Source organism: Siphateles boraxobius, unplaced genomic scaffold, assembly GCF_051911475.1.
Source record: "Siphateles boraxobius isolate OS27281-9 unplaced genomic scaffold, OSU_SipBor_1 5, whole genome shotgun sequence".
Lineage (NCBI taxonomy): Eukaryota > Metazoa > Chordata > Actinopteri > Cypriniformes > Leuciscidae > Siphateles > Siphateles boraxobius.
In genome coordinates this window covers 23646228-23670849 of record NW_027509141.1, presented here as the reverse complement: position 1 = coordinate 23670849, position 24622 = coordinate 23646228, and the positions used below count along the sequence as shown (strand labels likewise).

The following is a 24622-nucleotide window of genomic DNA, read 5'->3' as shown; positions in this document are numbered from 1 at the left end:
CAGGAGCACTGTCTTTAGTGACAGGATCTTTAACTCAGCTGACTGCAGTGGTTCAAACGGAGGTCTCTGCAGAGCGCTGAGAACAAGAGACAGGTCCAAAGAGGATAAAGAGGGGGAGCTAGGCAGATTCAGTCTCCTTGCTCCCCTCAGGAACCTGACAATCAGGTCATGATTTCCCAATGACTTACCTTCAACTGCATCGTGATATGCGGCGATAGTGGCAACATACACTTTGATGGTGGAGGGAGACAGCCTTCGCTCCAACCCATCTTGCAGGAAAGAAAGCACGACTCTGATCGGACAACTTCAGGAGTCTTCTCGGTGGGAAGAACACCATTCAATAAACAGGTTCCACTTCAGAGCATAGAGGCGCCTCGTTGAGGGGGCTCTAGCAGAAGTGATGGTGTCTACAACCGCCTGGGGCAGGTCACCTAGAACCTCCGCGTCCCGTCCAGGGACCAGACATGGAGTTCCCAGAGGTCCGGACATGGATGCCATAGACTGCCCCATCTCTGAGAAAGCAGGTCCTCCCTCAGAGGAATGGGCCAAGGAGGTGCTGTCGCGAGGAGCATGAGTTCTGGGAACCAGGTCCGGTTGGGCCAATACGGCGCAACTAACAAGACTTGCTCCTCGTCCTCCCTGACTTTGCACAGTGTCTGTGCGAGAAGGTTCACTGGGGGAAACGCATAATTGTGTAGGCCCCGGGGCCAGCAGTGCGCCAGTGCATCTGTGCCGAGGGACAGGGAATAAAACAACTGGCAATGGGTCGAGTCCGGAGAGGCAAACAGATCTATCGGAGCGGCTCCGAAGAAGTCACATATCAGCTGGACCCCCTGGGGATCGAGACGCCACACTCCCGAAAGCGTAAGCTGTGGTGAGAACTCGTCTGCTGCACGATTGAGCATGCCAGGGATGTAAATGGCACGAATCGACCTCAGATGCTTCTGACTCCATAGGAGATGGCGGACGAGTTGCGACATGTGGCGGAAGCGTAGACCACCTTAACGGTTGATGTACGCAACGGTCGTGCTGAAGTACGCCAAAGTGCTGTCCGTACAGACCAGTACGTGCTTGCCATGTAGCGGCCCTTTGAGGCGGCCCAGTGCAAGGCGTACTGTAAGCAACTTGAAGGAATTGATCCCGTCCACAGACCTGAAACTGCATGCCCGTTGTACGTGGTCCCCCCAGCCGGTGGCAGAGGCATCCGTGAAGACCACAGCATGCCTGGACACTTGTTCTGGGCTGAAGGTTGAAGGCAGTGCGGCCTGACGTGCACCCGATACGTCCCGCTCTGCCACTGAAGCGCTGAAGCAGTCTCATTAGAAGCAATCCGAGCTGCGTTAATTCGGCTGCGGATGCCACATGCCCCAGGAGCCTCTGAAAAAGTTTCAGTGGGACCGCTGTCCTGCTCTTGATTGTACTCAAGCAGTTCAACACTGACCGGACCCGACCCTCTAAGAGTCGTGCTGTCCGGTTGACTGAGTCCAACTCCATACCGAGATAAGAGATCCTCTTCACAGGGGAGAGTTTGCTCTTGTACCAGGTGAACCGAAACCCCAACAGGCTGAGGTGACAGAGCACCATGTCCTTGTGTTCGCACAACTGATCCCGAGACTGAGCCAGAATCAGCCAGTCGTCGAGATAGTTGAGAATACGAAAGCCGCGTTCTCAGATTGGAACAATGGCTGCCTCCGCGACCTTCGTAAAGACGCGGGGCGACAGGGACAGCCCCAAAGGTAGGACTTTGTACTGATATACCCGTCCCTCGAACGCAAACCGCAGGAATGGTCTGTGTCAAGGAAGAATCGAGACATGAAAGTACGCGTCCTTCAGCTCGATCGCTGCAAACCAGTCTTGGGGACAGATGCATTCGAAAATGCATTTCTGCGTGAGCATCTTGAGCAGGAGCTTGTGTAGGGCCCGATTCAAGGTTTGCAGGTCCAAGATCGGCCGTAACCCACTGCCTTTATTGGGTACAATGAAGTAGGGGCTTTAGAACCCTGTCTTCATATCGGCTGGAGGGACCGTCTCCATCACGTCCTTCGCCAGTAGGACAAATCTTTGCCCACAAGACAGGGGCATCGCTGCTACACATGGAGGTGAAGTGGATAACCCTGAACTTGGGAGGGCGCCGGGCGAACTGAATCCCATAGTTGAGTTTGATGGTACGGATGAGCCATGGAGACGGATTGGGGGCGTTAGCCAGGCTCCCAGACACAATGCAAGCGGGACCAACAGGGCCACGGACGTACCAGGGTTGGAGCAGCGATGTCTGGAGGCGGCCTGAAGTGGGGTCTCAGTGTGCTGTGCAACACTACCTGGTTCCAGGTTGGGGCAGAGGATGCGTGGGAAGGCCAGGTAGCGTCCACGAACCGCACACTGCTGCCCGCTGGTGATAGAGGGGGACGGGAGTGGCAAAGCATGGAAGCGTTACTCACTGCCATCCATGCCCTCTTGAGACCCAGAGATAGAGAAGCTGCTCTTACTTAGAATTTGGGTACTACTGACTGAGACGTCAGCGGCGGAACAGAATTTGAATAAACAAAAGATTCTCCGTCCGGCCCTCCACCAGGGAAGAGCAGCTGACTCTGGGTCGCCCCTCTTAGGGCTGCTGAGACAGGTGGTGCAGTCTTCCTGCGAAAGCTCGACGTCACAGTAGAGCTGGTTGTGACGGAGTTCTGTTTTTTTTTTAAACCACGGTCAGTCACTATGCAGAGCTCAACCCCGAAGTTATAAAGTCAGAAAGTGCGAAAAAAGGGAGAAAAGTAATAGTAAGCTGCCTTTTTTCCCTGAATTCAAGTTTATTTTTAGCAAGTCAGACTGTATAACTCACAATTGCAAGTTTATATCTCATTATCCTGAGAAAAAAGTCAGGATTGCGAGACATAAACTTGAGTTTATAAATATTGAAGTCTAGTTTTATAAATATTAAAATCTAGTTTTATAAAATTATAGTTTTAGAAATACTTTTTACTAAGAATTTTGAGATATAAACTCTCAATTTTGAGTAATAAAGTCAGAAATGTGTGATAAAATGTCACTATTAACTTTTTCATTCCGTGGGAGAAACAAGCTTCCATAGCAAGATGCCACACAATCACAGCCAATCCAAAAACATCCTGTCACTAACCACACCTAGCTGAAAAACTAAACTGCTAGCAGCTGTATTTTAGCACTAGTTGCTTTATCACATCGTGTTTGGTTAGGAGACTATGTATTAACTTTACAAAAATTGCTGGATTACGCCCAAAATAGAGGGACCAAGGAGTTTAACACCTTTGAAGAGCTTAAACACTGATCAGACAGCAGCTTTAGTCCCTGTTCTGCCATCCACATGTAGGCTAACCAATGACATGCTCAGGCTGAGATGATGTGCTGAAAAAATACCTGTTCTCGTTCCTTAACAACCCAGCCGCCAATTTGAAAGAGGAGGGGGAAGAAAAGGGTTCATCATTCACACGTTAGATGGAGAGAGAAGTTAGTACTGCTGCTGTGTAAGGCTTAGCATAACTTAGATTTTAGGATTACTAAGCTAATCAGTTAGATCGCTGGTCTCTGATCTCCTTAAAAAGAATTAGCTTTGAGAAAAGGCAAACCATTTAATATCACGTAACTAGCTGTTAGTCATGAAATTGCTGAGACATGAGTGGTTTTTATTAAAAATCATAGTCCAAAATGTTGGAGCATGTTTTTCAATTAGTGGTTTAGAGAATTACACTGAATCAACCTATAACTCCATGGTCCACTTCTACAGATATGTCTGTATTCAGCTTTGGTGCAGTGTTGGAGAAGCTAGGTTAGCTTGCTAAGCTAATCAAGCTACTTTTTTCCGAAAAGGAGCTAACAAAAATTAAAAATCGCTGACAAAAAGCAGCTAACTACAATGTTAAAGCTATTTATATTGTTATCCAAATGAAACATTTTAAGTTTGAATTGTTGCTATACAGTACTTTCCCAACACTGCATAAGTAACATGACAATTATTAGCTTATTGAGCTTGAGATATTAGTTCTTCAGACATTTAATGTGTTGCCTGAAACCCTCACTGACACTTCCCTTTACTATCTATACCCAGGTTGAATTATCCACACCAACTTGACAGATGTAGGCTTACACAACAAAACCTTCAAAACAAACTAAGGATGACAGATAGAAAAATCTTTGTTTGTTTGTTAAGGGTTCACAACTTGCTTTTGTTTGTTTTGTTTCAAACAAAAGCAATGGAGCATCAATGTTATTTTAGTTAACTAAATCTAAAACGATTAAATAGTTAAATAGTTTTCATTAATTAAAATGCAGCTGAAATCAGATAAATATAAATTTTAAGCAAAAGTTGAAGTTCTAAAACTGAAATAAAGGTATATAGAAATGAAAAAAAAATCAAAAGCATAACAAAATTACTAAAAATGAAAATATTAAAAATATAATCCAATTCAAAAAAATATTAACAAATACTATAATAATAGGCCTATATAAATAATACTAAAGTACAGTTGGATGTTGGTGTTTGTAGGGGCAGTGTGAACTCCTCTTCAGAGTAGCACACTGATTTTTTTCCTGCCACGATGGGATTGCAGGGTGTGAAGTTATGAGATCTGTGTGGTTTAGAGAGTAGATGTAGAACTGTACAGGAAGAACTCATTTATAGTATGTTGGTGTGGATGGTGATAAAAAGCACACTAGAGAGTTTTTAACTTCATGGCAACCACAGTTTCCTTAGAATCTGGTGCATTGGTTTTCAGCTGCTGGTCAGTGAACACAGACACATTACACATCAGCAAGCCTATTTTCTGTTTAAGTAAAGCAAAAGCCTCATCAACAAATGTTCTAGGGGTGTTTATGCAATAAATTATTTAGTATTTGTTGGGTTTAAGTGGTTAGTTGTTATATTTGTTTAAAATGAGAGACATTTTCCCCTCTGCAGGGTGAGAGCTATGTTCAGGACCTGTAACATTTAAAACAAAGTGTTTCATCAACAGGTTCAACATTATAAATAGCAGAACCTGAATAGATGTTTATCTTTATGGTAAAAGTGATAGAAAGTGAAAACTTACTGATAGTCAAATGATCCATCTTGGTCTTTATGGTCAACAGGATCTAAGGGGAGGTCTTTCTTCTCTCTCACTGATAAAAAGAAAAACAGCAGTACGTAAAAAACAACAGTACGTAAAAAACAACAGTAGATAGATCACTTACATAACAGATAACACTTTACAATGTTTCATTTGTAGACATTGACATGAACTAACAATGAGCAGTACCATTTGTTTTTAGTATTTAGTAGTCTGTTAATATTAGTTATTAAAAATACAGTCCTTCATGTTAGTTCACATTGCATTAACTAATGCAATCAAATAGAGCTTTTGATTTTAATAATGTATTAGTAAACGTTGAAATAAACTAAGATTAATAAATACTATAGAGTTATTGTTAATTCATATTTCATGTTAGCTAAAGTAGTTGTATTAATGGAACTTTATTGTAAAGTGTTACCATGTAGCATATACGTATATTGTGGTTAAAGGTAATTAATGTTAACAGAAATAGACATAGTTTACAAAAACAACAACAACATTATTAGTATTTGATGGTTCTATTTTGAGTTTCTGATCATCATCCAAAAAATAAATAAATAAATAACCCGTCCACCCACCAACCAACCCTGGTTTAATATATTACAATGGTTTATGCAAAGTGATCACAAGTGTGTTGTGGATTTGCTGGATTTTACCTGGGTATTTTCCTCCACGACTCCTCTTGATGAAACAAACAATGAGCAGAATGAGAACCAATAAAGCGACGGCACACATCAGCCCAATGAACCAGCCCTGAGTAGCGATGTCTTCCTGCTCCTTGTAGGCTGTTAACAAGCAAACACCAAGAGGAGGGGAGAAGAAAAAGAGGTACAGAATAAAATGTTTAAGTTTCGTAACATTATACACATAAGCAAAAATGGCAGAAATCAACTCTCACAGATCATCTTACACATGAAGAACCTTGTTCTCTTCCTGTACGATTTATTGAGTCAGGAGAAAAGCTGAACACAGTAACACCAAATGGAGACCCTAATAAATCTCACTGACTTTCAGCAACATGGTAGGAGTCAGTTGACAGCCATTCTTTATCAAAAACACATTAGCGGTGAGTGGATCTGGATTTGAATTACCCATCCTGATAATAACATCAGAGCACAAGGCGCTCTCTCCATAAAGAGTTATCTGATGAAAACGGAAACCCAGTAAAGCCAGCAGCTTGGTTTAACCACATCATCAAATACTCTCTTTTCAAAAACCACTCTTTTTAAAATCTGCATCTTATGAAACATTTTAGTGAGTGATTCTAGAGGGTGGACTAACTGCATGTGTTTTTCCTGTTCTCTATTGATAGATGTTTCGATATACACTACCGTTCAAATGTTTGGGGTTGGTAAGATTTCCAAGGCTGCACTTATTTGATAAAAAATATAGTAAAGATTGTATTATTGGGAAGTATTAATACAATTAAAATGATCAGTTTTCTCTTTTAATATATATTAAATATTTTTATTATTTCTTTTTGTGATTGCAAAGCTGAAATTTCAGCATCAGAGTCATGATACTTCAGAAATCATTCTAATTGCTGAGTTGGTGCTCAAGAAACATGTATTATAATTATCAATGTTGAACAGTAATGCTTAATTGTTCTGTTGAAACCATAATTTTTCATGATTCTTTAATGAATACAAAGTACAAAAAAGCAGCATTTATTAGAAATAGACATGTCTAGTAACATTACAAATATCTTTACTGTCACTTTTGATCAATTTTATTCCTCTTTCTGGAATGAAATTATTAAATTCTCTCTCTAAAAAAAATCATTCTGACCCCAAACTTTTGAACTATAGCGTACCCTATACCATCTTATGTGCTTCTTGAACACTTCCTTTTAAAACCAAGGGCATTAATAGAGAGTGCTATAATATAATATAATATATGAAAAAACAACTAAAATGGCCTAAATAGTGCCATTTTTTGTGTGGAAAACCACAGAGGGATCTAACATTGAGGAACAAACAATAAAGCTGATGGATTATTATGAGCTCAATCTTCTATATCCAAAAAACACAGAGCAAACATCCCACCTAAAATGATATTTACACGGCTCAAGGATCCTTATCATCACGATGATCAATATCTTATTGAGTGTGCTCTAACAGAAAATGCTGAGAGATGTCATCTTGCTCACACCACCTGAGGCACATAGGCCTATGCGTCCTGCTGGAAAAATATGTTTGCTAGTGGCACCTGAAGTTTCGAAAAATAATCTGCAAAGATATACTCACAAAATAACTTACCGAGCATTAACTATGTTGATAACATTTAGGGCCCTATCATACACCCGTCACAATGCGGCACCAGGCGCGACACAAGTGTTTTTTGCTAGTTTCAGCCTGACGCAGTTATCATTTTCACGTTCTGCGCCACGTTGTTTAAATAGCAAATGCATTTGCGCCCATTTGTGCGCCCATGGGTGTGCTGGTCTGAAAACGAGGAGTTCAGGCGCATTATTGGCGTGTTGCTATTTTGAGGCAACTGAAATTACTGAGCCATTGACCCACTGTAACCTCGTCTAAAGTCAATGGCGCAATATTTTTTTGTTATTTAAAGAGCGCGTTAGTAATATGCACCTATAGGCGGATCCACAACGTGCGTACACTTTGTCCCGTAGATGGTCTGATCGCGCGCTTTAACGTTGCGTGTTTCCTTGCTAGAGACGCGTTCAGTTTTTACGCTTGCAAATTCCGTACTTTAAATAGCGAATCGCCATGGCGCGAGCGCAACTGGCTTTTAAAGGGAATGGGAGATAAGACTCTGATTGGTTCATTGCACGTTACGCCCACAAAACACCCATTACTCATTAATAGAATAGAGACGACCCTTTTAGACCATGCAACTGGCACGCAAACCATTTTTCCTGTAGTTAAACTAGTGGATTCTAAGTGCACTTGCACCATGCGCTTTAGACCATGCACTTATATCATTAAAATAGGGCCCTTACACTTTACCCATGCCCTTCTTGTACTCTACAAGTTACCAGTTGCAGTGACCCATTGGTAAACATGTCAAAATACAGTTTATTGTAGTTTTATCTACTTCAGAAGGAAACATGTTGAAGCCTTTCTTCCTCCCCTGTGTCTTGGCTACCCCTCACCTCTGCCTGTCTCGAACGTGACAAAGTCGCTGCTGATGGAGTGGTGCTCATGGGAATACACCCGCAACCGATACTTGGCCCCGGCCACCAGCCCAGCCAGCTTAATGAAAGGCTGCTGGTTTACTTGAATGCTTTTCATCGACCCATTACCTTCAAGGAGAGACACAAGAGAGGTGTCCATCAAACCGAGCCCATCAAGCTTAACTGGCCAAAACTAAGCACACAACACTGGCCTCTTCCACAAGATAGCAGGTCATGTTCGTTAATTGAGGAAATGTGCTGCATCCCTTCCACTCTTAATAGAGAATGTATAAAAATAATATTTTAAGCATGCTGGGAGCAAAAATACTGGAATATCTTGGCTCAGCACACATCAAAGTCTGGCACTGGTGTATTGGGGCATAATTTGCTTTAGTGATGCCTGTTAAAAGCTTTGATGTGAAGTTGCCGCTTAATATCTCACACTGAATTTGCTATAATGAACTCTGGTCTAGAGTGGAGGGAGGTGCACCTTGTCTCAATTATCTATATAGACCTCATCTTATCTCTGAGAAAGCTGAGAAGTGGAGGGACAAATCCCAATGGAATTGTCACGAGGTGGATGTGATGTTCCAATGAGGTTCCACGATGTTCATAAGGAACCATCAGGCACTGTGTAACTCATGGGTTGGCATGAGTTTGATGCAAAACCCTGCATATCCAAAATGTGGCCATATACAACAGCCTTTGAAGCAAGCAGCCATTGGATTATATCTGCATAGCGAAATTCAATTATAGTGTCTGAAAGTGCAGACCTGGAGGTGCAAGTGCTACTAGCTGGAAAGAAAGTTCCCATCTATTCATCCATAAGAAAAAAGAAAAAGTTTTTAGTCATTTGTTTTGTAGCTTCATCTTTTATTTCAATGCTTGCAAAGCTGTGTGTATTACACCAACATTCTGGTTAGGGTTTGCTCTACAATTAATGTAAAACTATGTTATGTAGAAACAGTACATACTGAATGTTGACTGGCCAACTTGCATATATTTAACCATGAAAGGCTGCCATAAACAGCACAACAGCTCTAAAACAGAATTGAATTTACACTAGGGATACAGTTAACGATTCTGACTAATAAAAATATGAACATAATTAGTTTTAATTATGTTATGGCCAATAATTTATACATGGCCGACATTAAAACTGTATACTGTTTTGTTTAAATGGGAAAAAAAAGTTTTTTTAACTAAAATCCACAATTTTAGGAATCACGGCATTATGATATCAGTATGAAAAATGAAAATGTATTCTGAGATAATGCTAAAGATGACATTTAACATTTAAATTAGTGTTTTTAAAAATCTAAATAGCATTAGATGATGATAAATGTAATCTAATTGTAAAAAAATCAGAATGCAAAATTAAATATCCAATATTGACCAATACCAATAGATAAGAAAATGTATGCGATACTATTATATCATGCATCCTTATTGTAGCCTTCCAAGAACTCATATTTCCTCCAAATGTTTATCTAGTTCTTAAATAGCTTGATAAAGGTGCCGATTGTCTTTCAAAGCCAAGTTATTCCCTACCTCTGTAAAAGAAGCGTGGATTTAAATTATATTTTTCCCATATTACATGCATAAAATTGGCTGCTAACCCTTCAATGTCACGAAGTCCTGCTTGAGATAAACAAAACATCTCATATGGGCTGAGAAGCTGCTACAGCTTGTCTCAGACTTTAAGACATCATCAGACACCATGCCTAACACTGACTGCATGCAGCTGCAACAATCTTGACAGGACATGGTGAGACAATGAGAAAGAGGAAGAAAGAAGAGGGAGTGTTATATAATGGTATGGTGAGTCTACATGGGAAGCACTTTTGGAGAACGTGTGTGCTTTGGTTCTGGTGTAATTTAATCCCATAATAATGCAGTATTCCTTGGTGTAAAAAATGAGTCCAAAGCTGTGATGCACCTCTTGGATGAAAATCAGATTGCTTCAGTTACATTTACACCTGCTGGGTGGGGTATTGCACCAGAACGTACTGCACAACATGTTTCAAGGTTAAATATGTTATTCTGACTCTCCCCTTGAGGAGACCTTAGGTTGGAAACATTAACCTCATCTCTGAAACCTTTCCACCAAAGATAAAAAGGAGGCCTAAGGGGCATCAATCAGATATGGCAGGCTTGCTGGGATAATCATGAGATGGGGCAATGGTGGCCAATATGAACAATAAGCCAAGCAGTTTTGGGCAGCCAGACAACAAGCGCTGCTGGGAAACCAATGGTTGAGGTAAGGATGGAATGAGCAATCACATCTGATGAGCCAAACAGATAGCTCAAGGTCGAAAGAGCAAGCGAGAGAGAGAGCAAGAAAATGAGTGAGAGAGAGAGACTTTTGTAGAGGAATATAAACTAGTCAAACACTAGTTACGTATTGCATGTCTCTTTCCGGCTTAAACATGAGCAGGCACAACGGAACAGTGGTGTAGTATGAAGAAATCATGTTTTTTTAAATTTACATTCACCTGTGTAATTAAAAAAACTGAAAATTAAACCGACTCAAGAGTGTATAGGCACTGAATAAAAAAATATTTGTCTTGGTTTTCTGTAAAAATATCTAATAAAAAAAATCCTTAAAACACATTTTCATAGAAAGCTAAATATAATATAAATTATAAATCATAATATAGTATGATATATCAAATTTTTTTCCTTTTATTTAAGCATAAATCAAATAATTTTACACCTAATTTAAAAAATATATATATATATTTTTTTTACAGGTAAAAAAGAAATAACTGCTAAAATATTGCAGTGGTAATAAGAGTGGACTGTAGTGTGCCTCAAAGTCACCAGTTTACTGACCAAAACTCTCTGTGGCCCAATTAGAGTCAAATAAACACATCTTGGTTGTCTCTTTTTAAGTCTCAGGGCATCTCTCCACCTCATAGATTTAGTCAAATCTCTCCCTGTTCTTAGCCACCAGAGAGAAAAAGAGCTTTCTAAAGGGAACATGCATGACTGCTGATGACACAAAGCAGGATGCAGTATTGCAGACATGATATTATCCAGTAACATGTTGGAGGACTGCTTCAGTTTGGTGTTAAAACACATTTTAAGTTAACAAGCTACACAAGTACTGCGGGAAAAGAACATTACAGAGATTCACAGCAAGAAAGATATCATAAATGTTGAACAATTCAAATAACATTTACAATACCTCCCTTACAAATAAACCTGAGCTCTTTGTAATGTTTATTGTGATGTTCTGTAAATTCGCCATAAAATGAGGCACAATTAAACATTATAAGAGGATGATTTGGGTCACCAGTAGGCTCAATAAAATCTAGCGTTCCCTTTATAAGCTCTCTGTAGGTGTATCTGGCTCTTACTGTCCAGTGTGTACTCTAGCACAAACTTGCTGCTGTCAACGGAGAAGTTGTGCTTCCAGCTGACGTTAGCATAGTCATTGTTAGCATCCACGGTCAGATTCCAGATCTTTACATTCGGGGCTATGCAGAACAGGTAGGAGAGGAGTACACTTAGATATTTTGTGATACAGACACTGGTTAGATTACATGCTTAATCTTAAAGACCCCATGAAACCTAAATTAGACTTTTTGTATCTTTTTGTTAATGTTGATTACTTATTTTTGACGTCATCTACTGTATATGCAAGTATAGTTGACAAAACATTTAGCAGATACAGTATATACACATTTAAAGTGTACAGACTTTCTCGATCCTCTGAGAAAACGGACAAAAAATATGGTTCTCATCCTGTACATTGGGCATATTAACATTTTTGTCTAATAAAATGCTCTCTAGAATTCCCTCTTAAGGCGCAATCACATTAGCAAAACTTGGACTTCCAATGATTATTATCAACAGAGTAGCGAAAGTACCACATACTTACTACGTTTTTTTTTATGGTACAGTAAATACAGCAAATTGGCATGTTCAGAATTTAACAAACTTGAATTCGATGCAAAATCTGGGTGGGGTAATATTTTGCCCCTCACACGAAATTCCACATCGTGGGAATTGCTATTGAGAGGATTGCATTTTTACTTTTCTCAAAACCGCCATTTTTTGTTGTGTTTCCGTTGTAGCGTGCAGCTGTCAGGATTCTGTCCCTTCTATCTGGTTTATTCTTGGTTTTCGCCTCATCGCTTCACCCACACCGTACAGAGGCACATATTTGAATATTTATCTAAACACCGCTTCCAGCAGCTTGGGTGGCGTCAGAAGGGTAAAACAGTATATCGTTGCTCCGCCATTTCAAACTTATTTTTACCCCTGAGTGCAGAATGAAAAATAACTTTGCCTTGAGTATATCAGGCCTTTATATAAATAAATAAATATAGCTACAGTATATCCCACCTAAATTTGCTGTAAAATACTGTCACTAAATACCTCACACAGCAAAGAAAATGTTCATGGGGTCTTTAAAACAGCTGAATACCTTAGCTAGACAACTTTATTTGCTAATACGTGTGATATGATTTTACTAAATATCTCATAGTTTAGTGATCAACATCATGCATTTAATTTTCTAATGCAACTAGACTATTTGTAAAGCAAATGTCAATACTAATTCTGAGTAATCTGAGTGTTGTGTGTCTGTGAGAGCACAGAGTGAACATCAATCATGCCCCTGTCCTAAATGGTCTGCTAACTGAGTCAAACATACATAATAAATGTCATCTAAACAAGAGGACACACTAATTTCATCTACTTTGTCTGTACTGTGGGCTTTTCCAATGCACACTGTGTCATTATCAGATACCCAGCATTTTCCAATCCACTGTTTTAGGAGACATGGGCCGAACAGGAAGAAGTGAGGTGGAAGCTGTTGTAGTAGTGGTGGTAGTAGTTGTAGTAGTTGTGGTTATAGTAGTAGTTGTTGTAGTGGTAGTAGTGGTGGAAGTGGTAGTAGGTTTGGGTGGAGCAGCAGTTGTAGGGGCTGGTGTGGCTGGTTCTGGGGTAAGTATTGCTGGGATTGGATCAGTGGAGAGGGGAGGGGGAGGAGGAGGAGTTTCGAACATCAAGACATCTGTAAAGTTAACGGCTGAGAGGAAGAACAGAGAGAGACGTTATGTGGAGGTTCCAGGGTTCAGCACAAGAAAGACAAAGAGATGTGAGAAAAGACAAACAAGAATGAGTTAATCAAATGGAATTCCCACAATTCCCTTTTCCAAAACAAATTTTGTGAAAGAGAGGCTATGTTCCGAATGGAATACTGGCATACTGCTAACTACATTCAGTATGATCTATTGTATTCTAACTGCTATTAGTATTATCTACTGTAATTTGAACTCTGTGAACACACACACACACACACACACACACACACACACACACACACACACACACACACACACACACACACACACACACACACACACACACACACACACACAGGTATTTTGGTCAAAAAAATGCAGACGTGCCAGGCATTAGCGACTTTTTTTTTTAAACATTTGAAAAAAACTTACCATCCCCAAACACTTGAACGGTATTGTTTTCAGTATATGCATGTACAAAAATATCTAAGAATTATTAGATCTAGGTATTCCTATAGTGTATGTGGCATAATAGTATGCTATTCTGAACATAGCCAGTATCAAAAAATTTTGGTCATGGCAGACATCTAAATACCATGCTTATGTGTAACCAGACATGATGTCATGCCTCAAAGAATATTAGCATCTTTAAGACACCATTATTTTGTAATGCTTACATTGATTGTTTAGCTTAGTACATTCTCAAATATTAGCTTGTAGTACATACATAAATGGTGCAACAACTTTGTGATATTTGTGAGCATGAATGTCGGCACGTCATGCCGCTGAGAAATACTGCAGAGGTTGCACAGAGGGTATCTAAAAATTGATTGTTGTGCACCACCAAGGGGAAATATAGGATCACTACAAACCACTGTGCTAAAGTTGTGCAATACTATAGAGACAACTGCAAAATGCTGCAGTATTCTCATATCTTGGCATTTTGAAACTATGAAATATAAAATCATATCTGCTAGGACTTATTCTTATTAACTTGCAGTGCTGTCAGCACATTAAATACATATATTACCCAAAAATGAAAATTCTGTCATCACAAAAGAAGACATTTTAAAGAATATGGGTAACCACACAGTTGATGGGCCCCAATGCCCCATTGACTTCCATAGTATGGAAAATAAATAAAGTCAATGGGACCTATCAACTGTTTGGATACCGACATGCTTCAAAATATCTTCTTTTGTGTTCAGCAGAAGAAAGAAACTCGAAGGGGAGTAAATGAATTTTCATTTTTGGATGAACTATCCCTTTGAGAGTAGATCTGTGAAAATCAATTAGAACACACTGTGGATAGAATCATTACGGTGGTAGATAGAGATTCATAATGAAAAAAATATTAATTATTGTACATCTTTGCTTATTGAAGCTTTTACCTTGGAAAAAATTATGCTTTGAGTACCAATAACCAACTCCATAACAAAAAACTATAAGCAGTTTCCAAACTCAACTAAAAAGTAAGAACAATCTGGGAAGGTAAAGCCATGTCAGAGAGCCCCGGAGCGCCTGGTGACATTAAGATTTGCCAGACCAAGACATGCTAATGGATGTGAATCTTTTGCACAGGGGTGTGGTTTCAGATCAACACAGCCAACAAGCCAACAATTCAGTGCACTCTTACCTGTATGTCTCCATCTGGCACAATATAAAAAAAAAGCTCAGGTGGCACAAGCAGAAGCGGTGACGTGCATTGCAAAAGCAACGGACTAATGGCGAGCTGATTTAACATTTATTCTTTTTATTGATTCAGCAGCACAACACTCACTACCTGCAGCTTTGTCTTATCTAATTCTGACTTTCGTGTATCATTGCTTGACATTTAGACACACTATAAAAAGCCCATCATTGCTTTACTAAAACACTTATTTACTATTCTGCCATTTTCATCCAAACACAGCCAAACACCATTACAGATTCACAGCCAAACACCATCACTCCATTAATACTGTTCTATAAGCAGATGCATCTCATCCATATATTAACATGACTGCATTTTAACTATGCAGGCTGTTTTGTAGAGCTTAGTCTTGCATGTTCACAGCATTAATTAACAAGAAAAATACTGATAGATCTTAATTTTGCATCATTTTCATCCACTTTGAAAGAGCAACTGGCACAGGAAAGTATTCATTTACATGAATAAAAAACACAATTCTCCCTCTCTGACTGTCTAAAACACACGTGCTAAATTTGCAAATGTTATTTTAATAAAGAAAAATTGGCTTGGCTAATGGTTCAACAGGTGCAATGCAATAGGATTATTGAATGACTGATATCCTCGAATACAACATTATATTCAGTATTCATGACAATTTGCCCTGTATTTCCACCAGAGAAAGAGAAAATTGATATTTCAGTACTATCAACACAAAGTGCATGGTCATTGGATACAATTTTCTCCCAAAACATTTAACTAGTCGTCAGGTTATCTGTTTCTACAGTGAGAATTGTTAGAGAAATTAGTATCAACTACACAAACAAAATTGGCTTGCCATTGTGATTAGTTTCTATTACAGCGTTCTCTTCATAAATGTCTTCAAAAACATCACTTGAATATTAATTTCCCTTTCCCTAAAACAATGACTGTATCAAAGTATCACCACTAGAGGTCTCTGTTTCCCAAATTAGAACAACAAAGTGCTTCATTCTGGCTTCTGGGTAGATTTTAAACCAAAATGATGAGAAGAGCATGCTGGGATATGCCAAGCAAGGCATGTGGTAGGAAGTGATGTCAAGGCTAAAGTAGCGAAGTGCCATCAGGGATTAGGGGGTCAATCAAAAAAATCACAAATTACATCAGAGCCACAAGTGACTTTAACCTTATTTCTGTGGCACTTAGAAGCATCTTAACAGCATCATAAAGAGATAGAACTTAAATCATCTACACTGAGAGCAGATTCAGTGACTTCACAAAAGTGCAAGAGTGTAGCCCATCCCTGAAAGCACACAGTGACATGGATGATGGCAGACGGACAATTAGATGGATCGGGACAGGCATTAATAGACAGTGTAGTTGAGCTTTGTTTTTCATCAAGGGAAATTTAACAGTTAAAGGTGAAGTGTGCAATTCCTGCACTTGAGGCACCAAGCAAAAAACAAAAGAAAAAAAAAGTCTTGTCAAATACATTTCAAATACTCATTTTTTAATAGTTATTGTTATTATTATTATTATTATTATTATTATTACTATTATTATAGTGAATCTTTTGTAATATTCTTGTGATTGAGTATTTAGGAAAAATAATATAATAATTTTATTTTACAGTACAAGAGTAAAATTACAATACTAATACAGATTCTTAAATTATTTCCAAATGTTGAACTATTGAAATTTTAGTCTGACATTTGAAGTGCCGCGCTTCACTCTGAAACAGGCAGTGCATATTAATTTCATTAAATTGCAGCCTTTGCAATTTGATAATCGCACTAATCCATAACAATTTTAGTTTTATTTCAATCAATCATGCATCCCGATTCTCATTCAAATTAGGGCTGGACAATAATTCAATATCAATATATATCGCGATATTTTTTTTTTTCGATAACGGTGATATGATTTTTAAACACATTTTCGATATTTCAATATACATAGCAGCATTTGTCACTGACTGACGTTAGGCGCGCAGCCGTCACAAAGAGCAGAACACAATTGGCTACTTTCCTGATGACGTACACCACAGACACGCAGCCACTGCTCAGAGCAGCGGATCTCCAACGCGGCAAGTTTCAGCCACAGAATGAGCGCCCCTGACCGCAATGCAAATGTGACTGAACGAGCTTCCACAAGTGAGGAGAAAGCAGACGAAATAGTTGATAAGAGAGGAAAGACTAATTCAGTGGTATAAATTCAGTGGTGTTTCGGTGTTTCAGCGTGCTGCAAAATGTGCCGGAGTGTGACTGCCGAGTCCGACTAGCGGCAGGAACACATCCTACGAGGATCAGGAGATAGACTGTGCCGATGCGCGCGTCCGCGGCCAGGAACGTCGCGTCCACACCCTAAAAATAGCTCACCGAAAGTTCTAATGAGCAGGTATCGCTCCCTGTGAATGTCCTGATGCGCGCACACACGCACACGACGCGAAGAATCCAGTTCTCTTTCTTTAATGCTTGAATAATAACACACATATTTATGCCAAAATGTCCGTTTTGTAAATTGTATCCTCACAAGAACAGTCTAAATGAGTTAAATAAAATCTTAAATGAAAGTTAAGAGTAGCCTAAATGAGAAAATTAAATGCGTAAGATCCTCTCATCAGCGACAGATCTTAAAGGGACAGCAGCCAATTCTGTCTGTTAACCAAAGAACAAAGGGGAACAGAGCAAATTACTCACTGATCTTGTCTAAAGAACGTGTGTAGCTATAATAAGGATTAATCTATATTTAATTTATAATTTATGCAGGTTCAGACTATTTGATAACCTTATTCAATTTCTGTATATTTCAGTTTTATTTACACACAAAACATTAATGGTGAACATTTTTGACTTTATAAAATGATTATCTCAAGTCTTGAAAAAAGTAAGACATATTTTTGTTATACATAGTTTAGTAGCCTACTTTTATTTTTGGCAGAATTTATCATTATAATCAACTTAATTATTTCCTGGATTTTGTAACACCATAGTCCCTAAATTTATGTAAATGCAGGAAATGGGATTTAAATCGGAAAAAAATTCCCCCATTTTGTGTACCAAATGTTGCACAAATGTTATGGCAAATGTACATTTAAAAACAGAAATGCATTGCCATTTTACATATTACATTGTCATTTTGCATATTACATTTCAAACTGAATATTGCTACCCATATGCTTTCATAGTCTTGTAGCAGGTATTGAGAAGAGAATATTATTGTTATGATGGGTTATTTCATTGCTTCATGTAGTTTGTTATGGTGCAGTAGCGAAAGACTCCAGCAGATTTCATAGACTTGGCAAATTCATTTTTCAGAAGATTGTAGGAACAGACATCTGTTATGGGCGTTCTTGGCAGTTTTTCTGAGGCTTTTATATTGTTCCTATCGATATCGGAATTATATCGTATCGACCGAAATTAAGAAATATATTGTGATATAAAATTTGGCCATATCGTCCAGCCCTAATTCAAATACAATTCAATAAACTTCTGAAAAAGTTACATCTTGTGCAATATGCTTTGTTGATAAAATTGGATGGTAAAATGCCTTTACTGAAAAACAAATTACTGATTAAGATTAGTTTTGCACGGTACACCGATACTTCAAAAGTATTGCGATTCTCGGAAATTAAAAACGTCAAGATTCCTACATTTATTAGTATCGATATATTCTATGAATGACCGTGTTCCCGATTAGTAAGAGACGTATTTAATGTTGGTGTGTGCAACGCACGCTTCCAGTGCCTCCCTAATGGACGTCTGTTTTTTCTCCTCACGCACGCAGCAAAGAAGCTGCAGCTGTCATGAGACAAACACTACAGCGAGATGACTGCATGTGCGAGCACAAGTGATACTGTGGCCGCCGGTCAGTAACGGAGTGACAATTGGGAGAGTCTGGACATTTCCCGGTGGGCCGGTAGTGTTTAGAGGCTGCGAGGGCCGGTCTGATAGATATACATTGCAAGTTCTTAGCAACACCCCATCCGGCGCCCTGGTGTGCGGCCGCTGCCCGCTGGTCAAACTGTGCAGAGTAGAGAGTCTCTGCAACGAATAGAGTCTCCGCAACGGCGATAGATAGAAGCGCGCGTCCGAGTGAAGACGGTGAGATTTTTTTTTTAATATAATCTTTATAATAGCCTTGTAATACTGATCCAGACATGCCACTCAAAAAAAGAAAAAGATTGCAATTCCATTTGGGTGCTGACTTTTCTAAACTTACCCACTTCACCTTTAATCAAACATATGTATAACTTCCTAGTGTTGGTAAAACTGTTTAAGAGAGTATCTGTGTTTGGCTAGGAATCTCAACTGTGTTTGTGAGTTTAAGCACTCAGCTGCACTGTCATATTTTTAAAAGGTAGATAGACAGTATTTGAGGGAAAGGCAGACAGAGGCTGAAGCAGAGACAAATTGCAGGGCAAGAGATAGACGGGCAGGTAGACAGTCCATTTCCCCATTACCTACAACTGTAGAATCAGTATCTGGGGTGCCTTCAGTCAACACCACAGGAAAGACAGGAGGAGAAGAGGTGAGAGCAAGTCAGAGAAGACAAAGAAGAAATCAAGCAGTTAAGAGAGAAAGAGATCGAGTTAAAGACACCACAAAGCATCAGGAAACAATGAGACAGAAAAGTATTATTAGAAGGAAAGAGAACGACAGGGTGGAGCACAGACAAAACACCCAATGATTCTGCTCTCAGATTCACTAACAGCTCAGTGACACGACAGAGTGACACGACTTCCTTGCTGACCTTCATTCGCGAAATGTGGCGACTCCACGGCGTACACCTCTCCTGCGCCGACCTGTGTGCGAGCTGCTAGGTAGAACTTGAACCGTGTTAAGCGGTGAGGCAGATCCATGATGTACTCCGTAACATTGGGTAGGAAACTCTGGACCTTCCTCTCTCCCGCCTGCGTCCCGTTCACTAGAGCAGAACAAACAGAACAGATTGAACAAATGCACTTTTTGAAAAAATAATAACAAACATCTCGGCAAAAGTTGTGCCGTGCATTCTAGCCTAAAAGGGTTAGTTCACCCAAAATTACTATTAATTACTCACCCTCATGTCGTTCCAAACCCATAAGACCATCGATCATCTTTGAAACACAAATTAAGATATTTTTGATGAAATACAAGTTCTTTTTGACCACTCTATAGACGGCAATGTTATTATCACTTTCAAGCCCCAGAAAGGTAGTAAAGACATAATTAAAATAGTCCATCTGACTACAGTGATTCAACCTTAATGTTATGAAGAGGAAAAAAAAAAAAAAAAACCTACTTTATTCAACAATCTCTTCTCTCCCATGTCAGTCTCTGACGCTGTTCCCACTGACACGGAAGAGAAGAAATAGTTGAATAAAGTTGTTATTTTTGGGGTGTTTTTGCGCACATAAAGTATTCTCGTCGCTTCATAACATTAAGGTTAAATGTTACACTGTGGTCACATTAGGGGTTGCAAGACTACTGATTTCTGCTAGTCGATTTCTTAACAAAACAATACTCGAGTAACTCGACTACTCGTGGTTCATGCTACTGTAAATGAAAAGACATGAAATAGTTCTTATCAATAAATGTTTAATTAATTTATAGCCTAATGCAACAATTACACAAGTAAACTCTTATGTAATTGTTACATAAGAGTTTACTTAATAAACTACATAAGTAAAATTATAAGAACATTATAATTATGACATTACATATTTTAATTTTCATGTAACAGAGTAAAGCCTTTCATTACAGACGCAATGTCCGCTTTTAGGGGCAGTTCACATATCGCTTCTTTTGCGCGCTCAAGCTTGTTATTTCAAATGTAGGCGTGCTCGTTTTTTACAGGAGCGCCTATGCCGCATCTCAATTTTCAGAATGCCGCAAGTGCACCGCAGGTCATGAGACAAAAACCAACCGATAAGCTTGCATTACCGTAACAACACCGAAAACTCGGCCGAACAGCTGATCATAGCTGTTAACTGCGGGTTTTTATTTCTCATCTCCATAAATATATCTAGTAGTAAAGCTAATGCAAGGGCTAGAAATCATTAATCATTTGCTGATACTTCCTTGTCATCATGGAGAGAGTGCAGTTCATGGTTGCATAGCACCGACAGACGCCATGGGAGCGCAAGCACTTGTGGAAAGAAGGAGAGCGTTTTTAGGCGTTTTTATATGTGAATGGCCTCTTATAGAATTGGCAAATTATGATATTTTTGTCATCCTTGATGAAATAATTCCACACATCTGATGTCTGGTGTCTGTTGGTGACATTCACCATTTTGAATTCATTTATGGTTAATGGGCACTCGAGTAGTCGATTGTTTCCAACAGCGCCGACTAGTGGTTGAAGTAGTCGATCTCTCGACTACTCGACTAGTCTGTGCAAGCCCTAAGTCACATGGACTATTTAACGATGTCTTTACTACCTTTCTGGGTAGTTCCTTGAAAGTGATAATAACATTGATGTGTCTAGGGGGGTCAGAAAGCTCTCAAATTTCATCAAAAATATCTTAATTTGTGTTCTGAAGATGAACGAAGATCTTATGGGTTTGGAATGACATGAGGGTGAGTAATTAATGACAATTAATTAGTAATTAATGTTTGGGTGAACAAACCCTTTAAGATAAACTAGGCATGAAACTCTGCTCTCTGAATGTTTATTCACCAATTTTTGAGGCTTCCTTTGGTTCAAGGTGAGCTCACCTGTGTGGTATTGGAGTGTGTATCCAATCAGGACACCGTTCGGCTCCTGTGGCTTGTCCCACTTCAGGTGAACCCTGTCTGTGTGCCTCTGAATCCTAAAGTACTTTGGAGCTCCTGGCTCTATGAAAGGAATATGAAAGCCATTAGTAATCTGCTTTTTGTTACAAACATCACATTATTTGATGCTTCATCATGGATAATGCTACACCACTAAAAGCAGAGCATCGTGAATCCTACCTCCCTCCTTGGTGTAAAACTCCACAGTGTTACTTTGTGGTCCCTCATGCTCTCTATTAGCCACCACCATGTATATCTTATATTTGCTGTATGGAAAAAGCTCTGTCAGGATGCCAGAGGGATGTTCGGCAGTGGTGAAGAAACCTTTATGCAACTTTGTCTTATTTACTTTCAGGCCTTTGATGAGGCTGGCCTCTCGCCAGTAGTACAACTGAGAATATAATAAAAGAGATGTGAATGAGCAACGTTAGCACATTCAGTAAGTGCAAATGCATGGTTAATGCAGGAGATCCTGTATGTTTTTGTGTCATGCAGATGTGTGGGCAGACACCTTGTACTCTTTAAACTCTCCGTTCACAGTGCTGGGGTCCACAGGCACCCAGTGAACATTAACTTTGGTGCTGTTGATCTTCGACACCCTGAGTTCTGTTGGTGCAGCGGACGGTTCTGATGGGGAAATAGTATTAGTCCAAAATAGACCAACAAAGATGCACCACTATCTGTTAATGACTATTAAAGTGTCATTAAATATGAAATGTTATTACTTACTGTCTTCCCCAGTGTAACCGATGACTACGTTTGACTCTGGGCTGTGTCCAAAGTCATTAATGGCCTGTATTTTGATCTCGTATGGGACATAGGTGTCTGTATTATGGATAATGTGCTTTGCTCTGATTGTAGTTATGTTATTCCACTCTTGCTCCGTGTCTTTCCTTCTCCAGGAGACCACATATCGCAGGTTTGGCCCATTCCTTTCTGTGTTCTGAAGGGGCTGTGACATGTACAGATACATTAGTTCACTAACAGTCACATCTGTCTGCTTTTTCAAGGTATTACAATAATTCCAGTCCATTTACCTGCCATGTGATCTCCATGTTGTTCTTCTTGTTTCCCCAGCCTTGAAGTCCACCAGGGATAACATCAGGAGCTAAAACAAATCATTATATGTAAGTAAATGTCTCAACTTATAATTTTGCCAAATTCTCAACATAATACTAACCAGCTAAAACTTCTATGGGTGCATAAAAAAGCAAAAATGTAGATTTTTGAACGAATTACTATCAGGGCAATATAAGTGATCACTTACGGGCTCCACTGGTCTGATAGCGTGCAGAAGGGTGGCTGGGTTGACTCTGTCCCACAGCATTGATAGCAATCACTCTGAACTGGTAGTTGACAAAGGGTGACAGTTGCAGGTTCACTGAGTTTAGGTTGCCATCATATATAGACAGGTTCTGCCACTTGCCCGGCTCCCACTTGTCCTCTTCAAACTGGACGAGGAATTCTGTAGTAAGGAAACAGTTTGATAGTTTAAATTCCTGCTATTAGTCATTAAAAAGGAAGAGGTAGAGATATCAGTCCTACACAGAGTGGGAAACTCAAGTCTGAGTATTTGAATGGTAGACTATTCATTTTTAAAAACAGCAATTATATTAAAGATGAAATAATATTTTGATTCAGGTAAAACTCACATACTTAAAGCTGAGAGTCAATCTAAAAAAGAAACAAATTATTTGTTTGAATCATTTGAATCTATTAACCACTAGATGGCGCCACGGTGATTTCTGTTTTTTTTTTTTTTTTGCATTATGAGCAGTGTTGCCAACTTAGCAACTATGGGTCAGATTTACTAAACAGGGCAAATTAGTGTGAATCGCAATTTTAAAAAAGCACTGATGGGAGTGGAAAGTTCTACACGTGATCTACTGGCAAAGAACAAAAAAACGCAGCAGGATTAGGCAGAATGGACACAATGACATCACAAATATGCTAATTGCATGCCATCATCTGGTGAAACTTTGTGACTTTTTGAACAGGCTTTAGCTTCTTTCCCTTGAAAAAAGTTGGCAACACTTTGATTATGTGCAAATCTTGAATCAAACACTAAGAAGATTCATTCAGAGTTGTTTGCAATGGAAACATCACAACAGCACAAATTGTAAATGCTCATAAGGTCATATTTACTTGACTGATTAACCAGATTTGTGTTTTTAAAACAAGTAGTAAGTAAACACAAGAGCACTATTAAAAGCAGTGAAAGAGGTGTTGACAAAGTTCACTCATTTGACTTTAAAAGCCTTTCAAGACATGATACTTGATCTGAACTCTGAACTTACGCGTAACAGGACTGTTGTTTTCACTCCCAGGCACCCAGGTGAGTCTGACACTACGTGCTGAAGGGTCCGAAAGCTCAAGATCCTGAGGGGGGTCAGGTCGACCTGGAGGAGAACAGTATATTAATTAACCTTGTTAACTTACACAACCACTAATTATTCTAAGTTAAAAAGGGTGATTGTTAGAGGCTTTAATAGGACATTAGAAATAACTGTCTTTGATATGTTACCTGCAGAGGCACTACGATTTGAGGCAGAAGAGATGTCATCCTCTATGAGGTAAAGGCCAAAGGTCAGAGGTCAAGGGTTAGTGTGACTATTAGTAGATAAATATAATGAGAAACGATGGCTGCATCCGAAATCGCATACTCTCTTGAGAAGGTCAATTTTTTAAATAAGTAATTACTTCACGCCCTCTAAAAAAGTATGTTCTATGTAGAATCAATTTTTGTAGTATGAATGTAATCCGGAAACACTATATTTGCCATGTTTTCATCATCACGTGACCTACAATCATCAGTTGTGTCGCTTCACCTCCATTAACAAAACCTCTCCCGTGGCCTCATGGGTTAGTAAAGTGTCCATCGTATGCACACTTTAGAATCTCGCCGGAAGAAATAGGTCATCCGGGTTTACTTTTATGAGTACTATACTATTTAGTAGAAGTATGCGATTTTG

The 24622-nt window shown here is 39.3% G+C and overlaps 1 protein-coding gene across 9 annotated transcripts in view; it reads right to left on the bottom strand.

Annotated features, from left to right (window-relative positions):
• The window catches only part of nfasca (neurofascin homolog (chicken) a), a 108479-nt gene that overhangs the window by 10204 nt on the left and 73653 nt on the right, over positions 1-24622 (bottom strand). For 3 of the 9 annotated variants that reach the window (XM_077203404.1, XM_077203403.1, XM_077203407.1), the window contains 10 exons: positions 23948-24049; positions 22918-23115; positions 22688-22758; positions 22380-22602; positions 22162-22277; positions 21831-22041; positions 21594-21713; positions 19648-19821; positions 5732-5860; positions 5055-5124 (listed from right to left, as the gene is read on the bottom strand). In XM_077203404.1, the coding sequence (XP_077059519.1) occupies positions 5055-5124; positions 5732-5860; positions 19648-19821; positions 21594-21713; positions 21831-22041; positions 22162-22277; positions 22380-22602; positions 22688-22758; positions 22918-23115; positions 23948-24049 (1414 nt within the window). Of the gene's footprint in view, positions 1-4859; positions 4946-5054; positions 5125-5731; positions 5861-8190; positions 8341-11573; positions 11694-12970; positions 13253-19357; positions 19388-19647; positions 19822-21593; positions 21714-21830; positions 22042-22161; positions 22278-22379; positions 22603-22687; positions 22759-22917; positions 23116-23947; positions 24050-24174; positions 24217-24622 lie in introns of those variants that run through there. The other 6 variants (XM_077203400.1, XM_077203399.1, XM_077203402.1 and 3 more) reach the window with 4 other exon arrangements.